We start from the raw sequence: 12,626 nt of genomic DNA, 5'->3' as shown, positions 1-12,626 counted from the left end.
TTTCCAAATTGATCTATGGTTTTGATGCAATCTGTATTAGAATCTCAGCTGGCTTCTCTTTAGAAAATGGCAAGCTGATTGTACAATTCACAAGGAATTGCACGTGACCCAGAATAGTCAAAGGAATCTTGAAAACGAAGAACAGGGAGGAGACATATGAATACCTATGGCTGATTCATGTTGATGTTTGGCAGAAACCAACACAATTCTGTAAAGCATTTATCCTTCAATTAAAAAAAATAAATCCAACAATTCTCTTCCAAGAATTGAAGAATATCTTCCAAGAGAATGGAAAATATATCCAGAAAAAAACTTGGGTATAGCAGTATTATTCATAATAACCAAAAGGTAGGTGTGTGTGTGTGTGCTCAATAGTTCAGTCCCCTCCGACTCTTTGTGACCCCATGGACTGTAGCCTGCCAGGCTCCTCTGTCCTTGGAATTTTCCTGGCAAGAACACTGGAGTGGGTTGCCATATCCTACTCCAGGGAATCCTACTGACCCAGGGATTGAACCTGTGTCTCTTGCGTCTCCTGCATTGGCAGGTGGATTCTTTACTACTGGTGCCACCTGGGAAGACCCAAACAACCCAAATGTCCATCAACTGATGAATGTATAAACATAATGTGCTATATCCATATGATGGAATATTGTTGGGCCATAAAAGGAACAAAGCGCTTATTGATACAGGCTACAACATGGATGCATCTTGGAAAACATTACACTGAGTCAAAGAAGCCAGTTACAAAAGACCACATATTATATGATTCCATTTATTTGAAATGTCCAGAATAAGGAAATCTATAGACAGAAAGTAGATTGGTAGTTGCTTAGGGCTGGAGGGAACAGAGAATAGAAAACTAAAGGCTATGAGATTTCTTTCTGAGGTGAAAATGTTCTAACATTAGTGATGATCACACATGTTGGTGCATAGACTAAAAACCATTGAATTGTATAATTGAAATGGATGAATGTGAATTATAATTAATTATAATGTTTATGGATATGAATTATATCTCAATAAAGTTGTTTTAAAAATAAGCTGCTCATTCATAAGGCTCATCTCTTTTGCTTTCCATCTCTCCAGGATCACTGTTCTTTGTTGCCTAATATATAGTGTCTTGAAAATTGTTTCTTCATACTGTCTGGATTTTTTTCTTTCAGTGGTTTCATGCGAGAAGGTACATACAAATTCTACTGTGTTGTCTTAGCTAGATGTAGCAGTCTCCCTATTTTTTAATTGAGGAAACTGAGGCCAAAAGCAGCTAACTAGCTTACCAAAGTTCATACTAGTTAGTGGCAGAGTCAGGTCTATAACCAGGATTTCCTGATCTTTCAATCTGAAATTGAAACAGGATTGTTTCTCACCTATGCAGCTTCTAGGGCAACTTGAGAGCTGCAGGTTAGTTACCCAGTCCAAGTGAATGTCTGGGCCTTGTGGATCCCTAAAACGTCCAGTCAGTTCTCTGCCTTCCCTTCAATCAGCAAGTATTTACTGCACACCTGTGTGCATTACATTTTGGGAGACATTCCTGGGCACAGAAAAGCAGGGGCTACCATCTCTGGAAACAAGAGGCTCACCATCTCTTTGGGAGAAAAGGCCACATATGAAACATCTCTATGACTCAAAACACATTTACTTATAATATAATGAATGACTCACTCAACTGTGCAGCCAGGAGAGGCAGGAGGGGTCGCTGTGTGAGGGCTTTTCTCAGGGAAGTCTTCCAAGAGGATGGAGAACTTGAATTTCAAAAGATGGTAGCATCCCTGACTGAGCCAGGCTGGAAAGGCAGGATGTTGTCTCCGCAGGACGTGTGTTAAAGTGCACATGAGGTCTCAGAGTCTCCTTGGCTATAATAAAAGCCTGAGTCTTGGGGTGGGGGAAGGAAGGGGATGTTATTATAGGAAAACAAGTGTCTTCTCAGGTCATGAAAAGCTGCGTTGTCCACTTGAAGTTACAGGACAAATGTTCCAGACCCTAGCTATTCATCCATTCGCTGAGCATGTACTGAGCACTTACTGTATACTGGGAGTTGTGCTGGGGGCTGGGGATTGACAGATGTCCAGGATTCGTGACTTGCTCTAATTCATGGTCTAGGCGGGGAAGACACTTGGACATTGATGACAGATTTCCCTAAGGGAAGGTGCTCGCTTTCCCCGCCCCACTCCCCGTTGGTCAACAGAAGTGGCCACATCCTTTCCCTTTGCAGATCCATCATCAGGGTTGGGAGAGGAGAAACAGGGGAAGGAGCCAGGGCCACAACAGCTGGAAGAGGTCTCCGCTTCCTGGCGGGCATGGCAGGGCACACTCCCTGAAGACCAGTCCCGAGCTCTCCTTTACAGCCTGGCCCCAAACTCACCCCTCCAGGAAGCCTTCTCTTCTGTATCTGCTCCCCCCTGCGGCCCCCACAGGCTCTCCTGGTTGCGCTGAGATGTGTGGACACTGTTTGGCTCCCCTGGAAAAGCACAGACCCTCTAGGGGGACGGTCCAGACCTTCTTCAAGTTTGCGACCCCCTCCCACGGGGTCTGCACAGGTAGGTGTCTGTTGACTGAATCACGGGGCTTTTGAATCTGTCTCACTGTCACTGGTGCTTCTCTTCTACTTGCCCAGGCCTGACTGTCTCCGGAGGGTCTTCCCGCCCTCTTCCCATCTCGCTTTGGCTCCTCTGCAAGGCCTCCCAGGAGGTTTCCGCACCTGTGGCCAGGTGTGATGCTGTGGTGGTGGGTACGACGAGGGCCTGCGCCCCCAGGTGAGGCCCCACCCCCCATCCCACAGGGAGTGGCTTGTGCTGTCATTGGCCTCCTAGACCACGTGTCACGGCCAGACCAGGCTGTGGGTGCTCACCGAAGAGAAGCACCCACACAGGGGTGCCATCTCCCCAGGGGAGGCGAAAGCCCTGGGGTAAAGAGCACAGGGTGCTGAGGCCCAGCCCCTCCTCTGTTCACGGAAGCCGCGGGAGGGCAGGGAACCAGCAGGCCTGTGGGAGTCTCTGGACTCGACCTGGCCTGCACATCTGAAGGGGGTCACTGCCCAGGTCTGTGACCTGGAGCCCACCCCCATCCCTGGGAGTGGGGTGGAGTGTCAGGGCTCCATCCTTCCTGCTGAGCAGAAGTTCGGCCCTGCAGGGCCCTGGTCCTGGCCGAGTTGTCACTGCCAATGGCCCCTTTTCATTCACAGGCTCCCCTAGCTTGTGGGGTTTGAAGCAAGAATAATTGTGTCATCTCACTGTCTGGGTGCAGAGGGTCCTGCCATTCGTAGACACTGCTCCTTCCCCGTCTCCTCCATGCCTCAGGATAGGCATAGTGCGGGGTGGGCTTTTTCAATAAACTGTAAATTCACCTTCTTCATTTTCCCTCTTCCTGCTGCTTTTATAACAGAGAATTGCACTTCCTCCAACCAAAAATAAAAAGTCTTGGCCAGTACAAGTGTCTGAGAGAGAACCAAACATTCCCATACATCTTGGTCGGTAGTTTTAAGTCTGATAACACCGTGCTCAGCAACTACAGAGCAAGGACATACGCCCTGCTGAGCAAACAGTTGGGTTTCAGGGCAAATCCCTAATATCTATGAGCATCTCATGGGGTCAGAAACCCACTTCACCCAACATTCATGACAGAGTGGTTTTTCACAATTTGAAGGAATATTTGTTTTAAGAGATTCCAAAGTTATTGAATCTGAATGACTATGCATTTGCTTGTTCTCTTCCCCTGGGTTTTCAGATAGGTGTTTGTAGAAAGAAAGTGACTCATTCTATCCCATAGCTAATTCGTGGCTAAGCCTAGGACTTGGGCTCACTCTTTCTGAGTCCAGGACTCTTCATCTGAGCCTCCGTGGGATTTGATCAGGGTTTGCTTCCAGGCTGAGGTTTAAACACTAAGTGGAATGGAAGGAAAAGAAAATGTCTTGAAGCTCAGAGGTGTGAAGCCTTAGGACATTGACAACCAATGAAAAACTCAGATAAAGTGCCTCTGAGAGGATTTTATGCTGCAAAGCAGTCAATGGGGAAACAGGACTTGAGTTCCTGCGAGGGGATTTACACATCAAGATCTAGGGACTCATCTAACGGCATATTTGGGAGGAGTGAACAGGAGATGTCAGGGTGGAAAGTCATCCCGATAAGATTCTTTCTGGCTCTGGGACCTTGTACAAATTATTTCACCTTCTCCAGCCTCTGCTGCTCATCTCAAATGAAGGAATGATGCTAATACCAGAGTTATTCCCAGTCAATTGAGGTCATCCCATCAGTCCCGAGACTTCCCTGGTGGCTCAGACAGTAAAGCGTCTGTTTACAATGCGGGAGATCTGGTTCGATCCCTGGGTGGGGAAGATCTCCTGGAGAAGGAAATGGCAACCCACTCCAGTATTCTTGCCTGGAAAATCCTATGGACAGAGGAGCCTGGTAGGCTACAGTCCATGGGGTCACAAAGAGTCGGACACGACTGAGCGACTTCACTTTCACTTTCATCAGTCCCTACATCTGCTCCATATTATCCTAAATGTCTCTTGAATCCCCCACTTCTCTCTGCCCTCATGGTTCCTTCTTTAGTTCATCTTTCTACCTGGTCTGCCCCAGGCTGCGTCCTTTACATTCTACTCTACACACTGCAGCCAAAGAGATCTTTCTAAAAGTCAAAGCGAGTTACATGGCGAATCTGCTTAAAACCCTTCAATAGCTTCTTATTACTCTGAGGATAAGACCCAAACCCTGGCCCTGGTCTACAAGGCCCTTCATTTTCTGACACCTATCTACCCCTCCAGGCTTATCTCACACTGCTCCTCTCTCTTAAGTTCCAGGCTCCAGCCACAATAAACTAGTAGCTGTTCCCCAGTGAGCCAGCCTCTCTCACCTCCAGCTTTTGCATGGCTTTTGCCTCTAGCTAGAACACTCAGCCTGCTCCAGCACCCTGTCCTCCCCCTAACCCTGTAGTCCTGTGGAATCCAGTATCCATTCCACCCACCTGGGAAGTCCTCTCCCAGTGTGACCTGCTCCTCCTCTGTGCTCCCCAGCATCCCATGCTTCTGACTCCTTAGCACTCATGGCCCTAATTGAAGTGACCTTTTGCCTTGTTTTCTCCGACTCAGCTCTGCAGGATTGTGACTTATTCATCATTATGTCTCCAGCAAAGACGTGTTGAATGAACGATGCATGTTGAAATGCTTCATAAACTGCAACTTGCTACACCAGTGTTAATAAGTATCATGTAATATTACTGTGTTCAGGTTGGTTATTTAATATTGTTGGCCTACTCACCCATTTGATAACAACTAATATCAGATTTCAATTACATCATCTTGGTCCCTTATTATGCCCAATACTAATAAAGGTTACCACTTATTGAGCAGTTAATCTAGGCTAGATTCTGTGGTGAGATTTTAGATGTGATCTCATTTCTTCCTCATTATATTAGGTTGGCCAGAAAGTTCATTCAGGTTTTTACAGAAAAACTCAAATGAACTTTCTGGCCAATCCAATACCAAGCTAGGTGCTATTATAAGCATTATTCCCATTTTTTAGATGAAAAAAGTAAGGCAGGCTCAAAGAGGTTAATTAGCTTTCCCAATGTCAAATAGCCAGATTTTGAATCCAGAAACTTTGAGTTCATGATCCAAACGCTGGTTCTAATCATCACCCAGTTCTGCCAAAGTTTCAGATAAGGACTCTATCAACAGAGTGAGAAGCAGCTCATGGAATGAGAGAAACTATTTACAAATCACATATTTGAGAGGGGATTAATATCCAGAATACCAGAAAACACTTAAAACTCAACAATAAAACAACAAACAACCCAGTTTTTTTCATTCTTTTTTTAAATTGAGATATAGTTGATACACATTATATGTTACAGATGTACAATACAGTGATTCACAATTTTTACAGATTATTCTCCATTTATAGTAATTATAAAATATTGGCTATATTCTCTGTGTTGTATTATATATGTCCTTGTAGCTTATTTTATACCTAATAGTTTGTGCCTCTTATTCCCCTACTCTTATGTTGCCCTTCATCCTTTCCCTTTCCTCACTGGTAACCACTAGTTTATTCTCTATATCTGTGAATCTGTTTTTTTCTTTATATTCACTAGTTGGTATTTTTTAGATTCTACATATAAGTGAGATCATACAGTACTCGTCTTTCTCTGTCTGACTTATTTCACTTATCACAATACCCTCCAATTCCATCCACATTGTTGCAAATGGCAAAATTTCATCCAGCCACATACAATCCTATTTTAAAATAGGAAAAGACTTAATAGACATGTCTTCTAAGAATATATACAAATGGCCAATAAGCACATGGAAAGATGCTCAAATCACTAATCACTAGGTAAATGCAAATCAAAATTACAATGCTACGCCACCTCACACCCCCTAGGGTGGCTATTATAAAAAGAAAACAACAAAAAATAACAAGTGTTGGCAAGGTAGGAGCAAATGGAACCCTTATGCATTGCTGGTAGGAATGTAAAATGGTGCAGCCACTGTGGAAAATAGTATAGTGGATCCTCAAAAACATTAAAAATAGAACTACTGTACATCCAGCAATTCCACTTCTAGGTATATATCCAAAGGAAGTAAAAGCAGGGTTTAGAAGAGAGATTTGATACTCATGTTCATAGCAGTATTATTTACAACAGTCAAAATGTGGAAGCAATCCAAGTGTCCACTGATGGATAAATGAATATACATACAACAGATTATTTTTTGGCCTTTAAAAGGAATAAAATTTTGACACATGCTACAACATGAATAAACATTGAGGTCATTATACTAAGTGAAATAAGCCAGTCCCAAAAGGACAAATACCGCAGGATTCCACTTATTTGAGATACTGAGAGTTGTCAAATTCACAGAGACAGAAAGTCAAATGGTGGTTGCCAGGGTTGGAGGGAGTGGGAAATGGGGTGGTTATTTAACGGGGACAGAGTTCTGGCTTTGCAAAATGAAAAAAATGTCCTGGAGATGGGTGGTAGCAATGGTTGCATAAGGATATGAATGAACTTAATACTGAACTGTACGCCTAAAAATAACTAAAATGATCAATTTTGTGTTTTGTATATTTTACCACAATTTATAAGAGAAGATCCAAGCCTTGATTTTAACCATTTCCCAGTCCTGCCCAAGGCTTCCGATATTTTCCTTCTAATGAATGCTTGCTGCTTTCCCTCCAGATAACCTGCCTTTTCTTTCTTTTTCCTCCTGACACCAGACTGCTCTCTACCAAGATCTCCAGAGCCTCACATTGGTCAGTGCCCCCAAAGAGGCAGAGTCTGGCTTCAAGCCTCTAGCCCTCTCTCTTTCAGGGAAGAAAATGCCTCTACTCTGAAGGCAGCCAGCACATATTTTACTCACAACAGTCAGCAGATGGCTGTGGATCCCTTCTGTTCCCAGGAATCACATCGGGACAAAGTGCGCTGTGCATTTTCCATCACTGATAGCTATCCCAACAGTGACGTGGGGCATCATTGTTAATAGGTGAAGGACAAAGAGAGAGGGGAAGTAGCTTGGGTTGAGTAACACAGCAAAGTTAGAACTCCCAGCTCCCAGCAACTGGCCTCGCCCTGGGCTCTATCCCGCACACCTGGCAGCTCCAGAGACTTGCTCCTTTTCGTACTCTGGGCCATGAACTCTCTGGCTAACCAAGCAGGTCCAACTTGTCTTGCGAAGAAATGAAGCAAAATATTCCTTGGGATGGTATATTGTGGTCTTCCCATGTCTACTGAATGGCAGGAAACGGAGTGCCCCCTACTTACTGAATGACCTTGAACACATCATTGAAAGTCCCTGGACCCTCAGGTTTCCCTTCAGTAAAGTGTAGACAAGAGTTATTGGTACCTACCCCCAGAGAAGCTGTGGATGAGCTAGGGAGAGGATCTGGGTACCCTTATCCAATTTATTCTGCATTATCCTTTACACGGGTGAACTTCAGTCCTGGCTGAACATAATCACATGGGTGGACTTAAAAAATACAAATTCCTGGGCCTTGACCAACCTGGCTTACTTGGATTTCTGCGCTATTCTCCTGGCCAAGTGGCCCCCAGTGTGAAGGGAACCCCCTTGAGTTGAGCAGTGGGGTGGTCTTTAACCTTTCTGTTTAAATCCTCTCAACTCAGCTTAAAGGAACCTTTGCTACGAGATGGGAGACATTGCGTTCTGTCTCCTTTGAGCTCGCCCTTGGACTCCCTGTTCTCCCAATTTTGGCACTTCTCACATACTGCTTGTTATTTTTACTTAACTGTTTCAAATCTTTGCCTCTTGTTTCCTCAGTTAGCTATCAGGGGATAAAAACAGTGTCCTACCCTTCTCTTCTTGCCCCCCCCCAAATGCCAGCTCCGTTAGCACCTAGTAGCTCTTCAATAAATATTTATTGAATGGTAGATCTTGTAATTCAGAAATCTGAAATCATTTCTTATTTATTTGGGAGATGTTTTGTATCCTTTGGAAGCCTTCTGGTCACACGGAAAGAACTTTAAACAAAGAGGCAAGAGCCCTAGCTTCCAGTCTTGGCACTGTCACAAACTCCCATTGTGACCTGCAGCAAGTCGCCTGCCTTCTCTAGCCCTCAGTCCCTCATTTGAGAAACCAGGATTGATATATAACTTTCTTTCAGCTCTTGATTTTTTTCACGACTCTGGTTAGCCAGGGGCAGCCTTTTTCATGTCAATGTCTTTAATGTCCCCCATGCCTTATTTTCTTTTCCTGTAAGAACTACGTCATTGATGGATCACTCCCAGTTTATAAAATGAGAAACTCAACTAAAGAACAAGTAAATGCTTTGGCCAAGCTTCCATCCCTAGTGTGTGTGGGGGGGGGCAGGGGGCGGAGGTGGTTGCTCATTCCTCACTGCAGCTCCCTGGCTAGGGCTGGATTCTTCCCTTCCAGAGCTGTTACCAGTCCTTCCCAAGTGTAGGACTGCCCACCCTCTCTGTGAACAATCCAGGGCAAAGGTATGACATAGACCAGCTGGGTTTCCTCTTGTCCCTCTGCACACTGTTATCTAGGGCCAGAATGTCCACTGCAATGTTCAGTACAATCTGTTCACATGTTGTTCCCTGAGGAGGAGATGAAGGACATGAGGCCAGTCCTTGCCCCCTAGCTGGCCTGGGGAAAGCTGTGCTACCATATGTAAGGGAAGACCTGGGAGCCAAGTGCCTGGTTCAGAGAAGATGCTCAACAAATTTGTTAAAAGAGGTGAAAATTGCCAACGTTTTAAAACTTTTTAATTTTAAGGAAGGGAAAGCCTTTCTTCAATGAAATCATCCCCAAAGCTCACTAGGTGAAACCGGTGAATGCCTGGTTGCCCCGGTTGAGGGCAGCTGGAGTCAAGCCCTGCCTGCTGTCTCCTCTGGGCCCCAGAGAGGATCCTCAGAGCTCAGGTGGAAAACTTGCTGTGAGTCAGCTGAAAAGAAGGGACAGATCAATTAGTGGGCTTTTTCCTGGTTAACCTTAGCTAGGAGGGGATCCTGGCAAAAAAAAAAAAAAATGGAATTTTGAAGGACACACCCCTCTAAAGGGAATATTTGCATCTGAAAAAGAGTCATCCATTTCTCCTCTCTCCCCAGCTTCATCAAATTCTAGGAACTTCAATTATTAAGGGCAGAAGAGAAGAAGTTTTGAGTAGATTTGTAAGTTGGTTCACCAATGAATATCAATGGAATTGTTTAAAGAAAGAAGGAAAGAGAAACATTGTGGTAACGTTTTCCAGTGTTTAATAGAAACCTATTCGGTGTCATCCTGCAGGCATTCTTGATTTGAAAATACAATGTAAAACTCTCATGGAGTCTGGTCAGTGAGTGGATGGTGCTGCGTTTTGCACCATTGCTCCCTGCAGTTTGAACATTCCTAACTTCATGGTTAGCCATGGGCACACACAGCTGCCCAGAGGGGCTACCTAATGAGAGCATCTCTATTCCAAGTCTGCAGGCCTGCCTGACTTGGCCTTCTCCTTGTCTCTCCATCCATGACAGGCAAGGGAGGGAAGCCAACCCAGGGGAGGCTGACTTGTCAAGGTGGTCCAGGGAACAAAGCACATCCCAAATCTGCATCTGGAAGACAATTTTGGATAACCAATATCTAGTTTTAAAAATTGTCAAAGGGATATAATTCTTGAATTAAGAGGTTTTAATTATTATCCATCTCATGGCCCTTTCATATGAATCTCTTTACCTGCCCCACAGACTATCCCACCTCACAGGTGCCAGAAGAGGTAGGCAGATAATTAATGCTGGGAACCCTGCTACAGACTGTGTCCTCCCCTGAATTCATATGTTGAAACATAATCCCCAATGTAATGGTATTTGGAGATGTGGCCTTTGAAAGGTGATTAGGTCATGAGGGTGGAGCCCTCATGAATGTGATTCCTGCACTTAGAAAAGACCTCACAGAGATCCTTGCCCCTTTCCACCATGTGAAGTTACAGCAAAAAGACAACGGGCTTGAGTCAGGATGATGATTCTTACCAGACAGTGGATCTGCCAGCACTTTGATCTTGGACTTCCCAGCCTCCAGAAATGAATTTCTCTATAAGAAATAACTTTCTTTGTTTATAAACCACCCAGTCTATGACATTGTGTAATAGCAGCCCGAACAGACTTAGACCCCACTGAATAACAGGGAAAACTGAAAGATAAAAGGAGCTCCCCTTAGACAGCAAGTCAGGAGGAGCCCCAGCTTCTCCCCAACTGCCTGGCACAGCCCTCTCCTCTACCTCCTGACCAGTCCCCTGACTTCCCTAGCTTCAAAATCTGGCTCAAGCCTGACCTTGAAAAAGAGGACAGCCATCTAATCACCTGCCCTTCCACCAGTACTGCTTACTCCACCCCCTTGTCCAAGCCACCAGCTCCTATAGCATCTGGACTAGTCTTTTGTACTTGTTGAGTTGGGTATCATGACATCTAGTCTTAGGATAGAAGGCACTCAAGGTTCAAGGGGAACTTGGACATTAGGACCAAGATCTTGTCAAGCTAAGACCTTGTGGGAGGACTGGCCCAAAGTCTCACATCAAGTTATGACAAAGCCAGGGCTGCTAGCCAAGTTTTCCTATGTGTGCCTTCTTGGCTATATCCTGAGTTTCTCGGTTTCTTTTCTTGGTCCCCTCCCCCTATGTGCCCATGTCCCTTCTCCCCTTTGACCGTCTCCCCCTGTCCTGTCTCAGAGGGAGACTCTAAGGATCGCTGCATAGTACCTGTTCTCTGGGACCTTGGGGTTGACTCAAGGGGGATTAAAGAGTGGAAACAGACATAGCCTGGATGGATCCTGTGGTTCTTAGCTCCGCAACATAACCTGTCATTCTTGACATTGGTTCAGAAGCCAAAACGTTACCTCTCAGTCTTAGATCACTTACCCAAGGTCGTTCAGCTCAGAAATGGCCATAGCAGGAGCCCATTGTAGGTCCTAAGGCCTATGGGACAGCACTTTTCCCCAGGCACCGCTCCAGGCAATATCCAGGACCAGTTGACTCCCGAGGCCCACTGAGTCAGAGGCGAGACCAGACCCCCACATCCCTGCTTGGAGCAGCAGGACCCTAGGGGAAGAGCGTTATTCCTTTAAGTCTCTGAGTCTGTCTGCTTATTTGTGCTTTTGGCTCCAGTCCGAAGTGTGGGGGCGGGAGGGAGACACAGTGTGGGCGGTTCACACTGGCCTTCTGGAAGTAAGCGGGGCACCTTCGACACAGTAAGCCAAGCACCTAGGCTTTGCGCAGCCCCCCCCCCCCGCCCCACTGTGACGTGCCGGTGTCAGAACTCTCCGTTCTGGAGCAGCGGACCTGGAGGCAGCTGGGCCAGCCGCTGGAGTGCGCCGGAACTCGCAGACTTTCTCCTGAGCCGCGCTCTGGGTTCCTGTCTTCCCCTCGCGGTTCTCCCACGCCCCCAGAATACCCACTGACCCAGCAGGCCTTGTGCTCGCGGCCGCGCCCATCCGGCCGGTGGCCCCCAGGGCCTGGGCGCCGGCCGCCCGCCCCAGTTCAGGTTCCATCGCTGGAGGAGAGAGAGGTGAAGAAGCAGGGCGCGCGGGGGGCCTCCTCCCGGCCCGAGCTGGCGAGCGCATCTTCTCCGCTTGTTCTTTCCGTTCTGCGAGCGCAGCCAAAGTGCTGAGCCCGCCGGGCTCGCTGCTCGGAGTCACTCGCAGCACAGGAGACCAAGCGCCCTCGGATAACCACACTTACTACCTTTGGGGGACTCCCTGGGGAAGGTGGCCAGGGACCCCGCATGAGAGGAGCTGGGGCAGGGACCCAGGTTGAAGGGCTTCCCCGGCACACTCCCAAGGTGCTTCCCTTCGCAGACAGCTGCTGTCGCCCCTGGGAGGGTAAACCTCCTAAGTCCTCAAAGACCTGGAGGACTGTGGTCCTCGAGGTACCGGCCTCGGGAGCGGGGAGGGAGCAGTTACTGAGCGGCTGGCAGAGGAGACCTGTTTGCTGACGGGTTTGGAGGTGGGATGGAGTAGGGTTTGGAGACGGAGAAGTCCAAGAGTAGACACTGCTGCTTTTTTTCTTCTTCTTCTTCACTTTTCCAAAAAGGAACCACATTGCGAGGGGGAAATAAGACAGAGTGTAAACACAAACAACCACAAAAAGAAGCCAAGAAAAGCGAAGCCAAAAGAAGCAAGCGCAACACTGTTACAAAAC

The 12,626-nt window shown here is 46.6% G+C and overlaps 1 protein-coding gene across 2 annotated transcripts; it reads right to left on the bottom strand.

The window, feature by feature from the left end:
• Positions 1-9,209: 9,209 nt before the first annotated feature.
• On the bottom strand, positions 9,210-12,604 carry LOC145536034 (uncharacterized). 2 transcript variants are annotated; one of them, XR_014075603.1, is made up of 3 exons: positions 11,349-11,674; positions 10,465-10,525; positions 9,210-9,404 (listed from the first exon to the last, which is right to left on the bottom strand). XR_014075603.1 is itself a non-coding variant. In XM_081564412.1 (3 exons), exon 1 carries the CDS (start codon positions 12,525-12,527, stop codon positions 11,967-11,969), a length of 561 nt encoding a protein of 186 aa, XP_081420538.1. In that variant the 5' UTR covers positions 12,528-12,604; the 3' UTR covers positions 9,698-10,050; positions 10,465-10,525; positions 11,349-11,966. The 2 variants fall into 2 exon arrangements, 1 of the variants encoding a protein (XP_081420538.1); XM_081564412.1 differs by lacking the exon at positions 9,210-9,404 and adding an exon at positions 9,698-10,050 and having other exon boundaries at positions 11,349-12,604.
• Between the last annotated feature and the right edge of the window lie 22 nt (positions 12,605-12,626).

Source organism: Giraffa tippelskirchi, chromosome X (assembly GCF_054371585.1).
Source record: "Giraffa tippelskirchi isolate mGirTip1 chromosome X, T2T-mGirTip1v1.2.pri, whole genome shotgun sequence".
NCBI classification, from domain to species: Eukaryota; Metazoa; Chordata; class Mammalia; order Artiodactyla; family Giraffidae; genus Giraffa; species Giraffa tippelskirchi.
This window is presented reverse-complemented; position numbering and strand designations above follow the sequence as displayed.

Bases quoted from the DNA above. Each gene is read 5' to 3' on its own strand.
- LOC145536034 (XM_081564412.1), bottom strand. From the start codon at position 12,527: ATGTGGTTCCTTTTTGGAAAAGTGAAGAAGAAGAAGAAAAAAAGCAGC.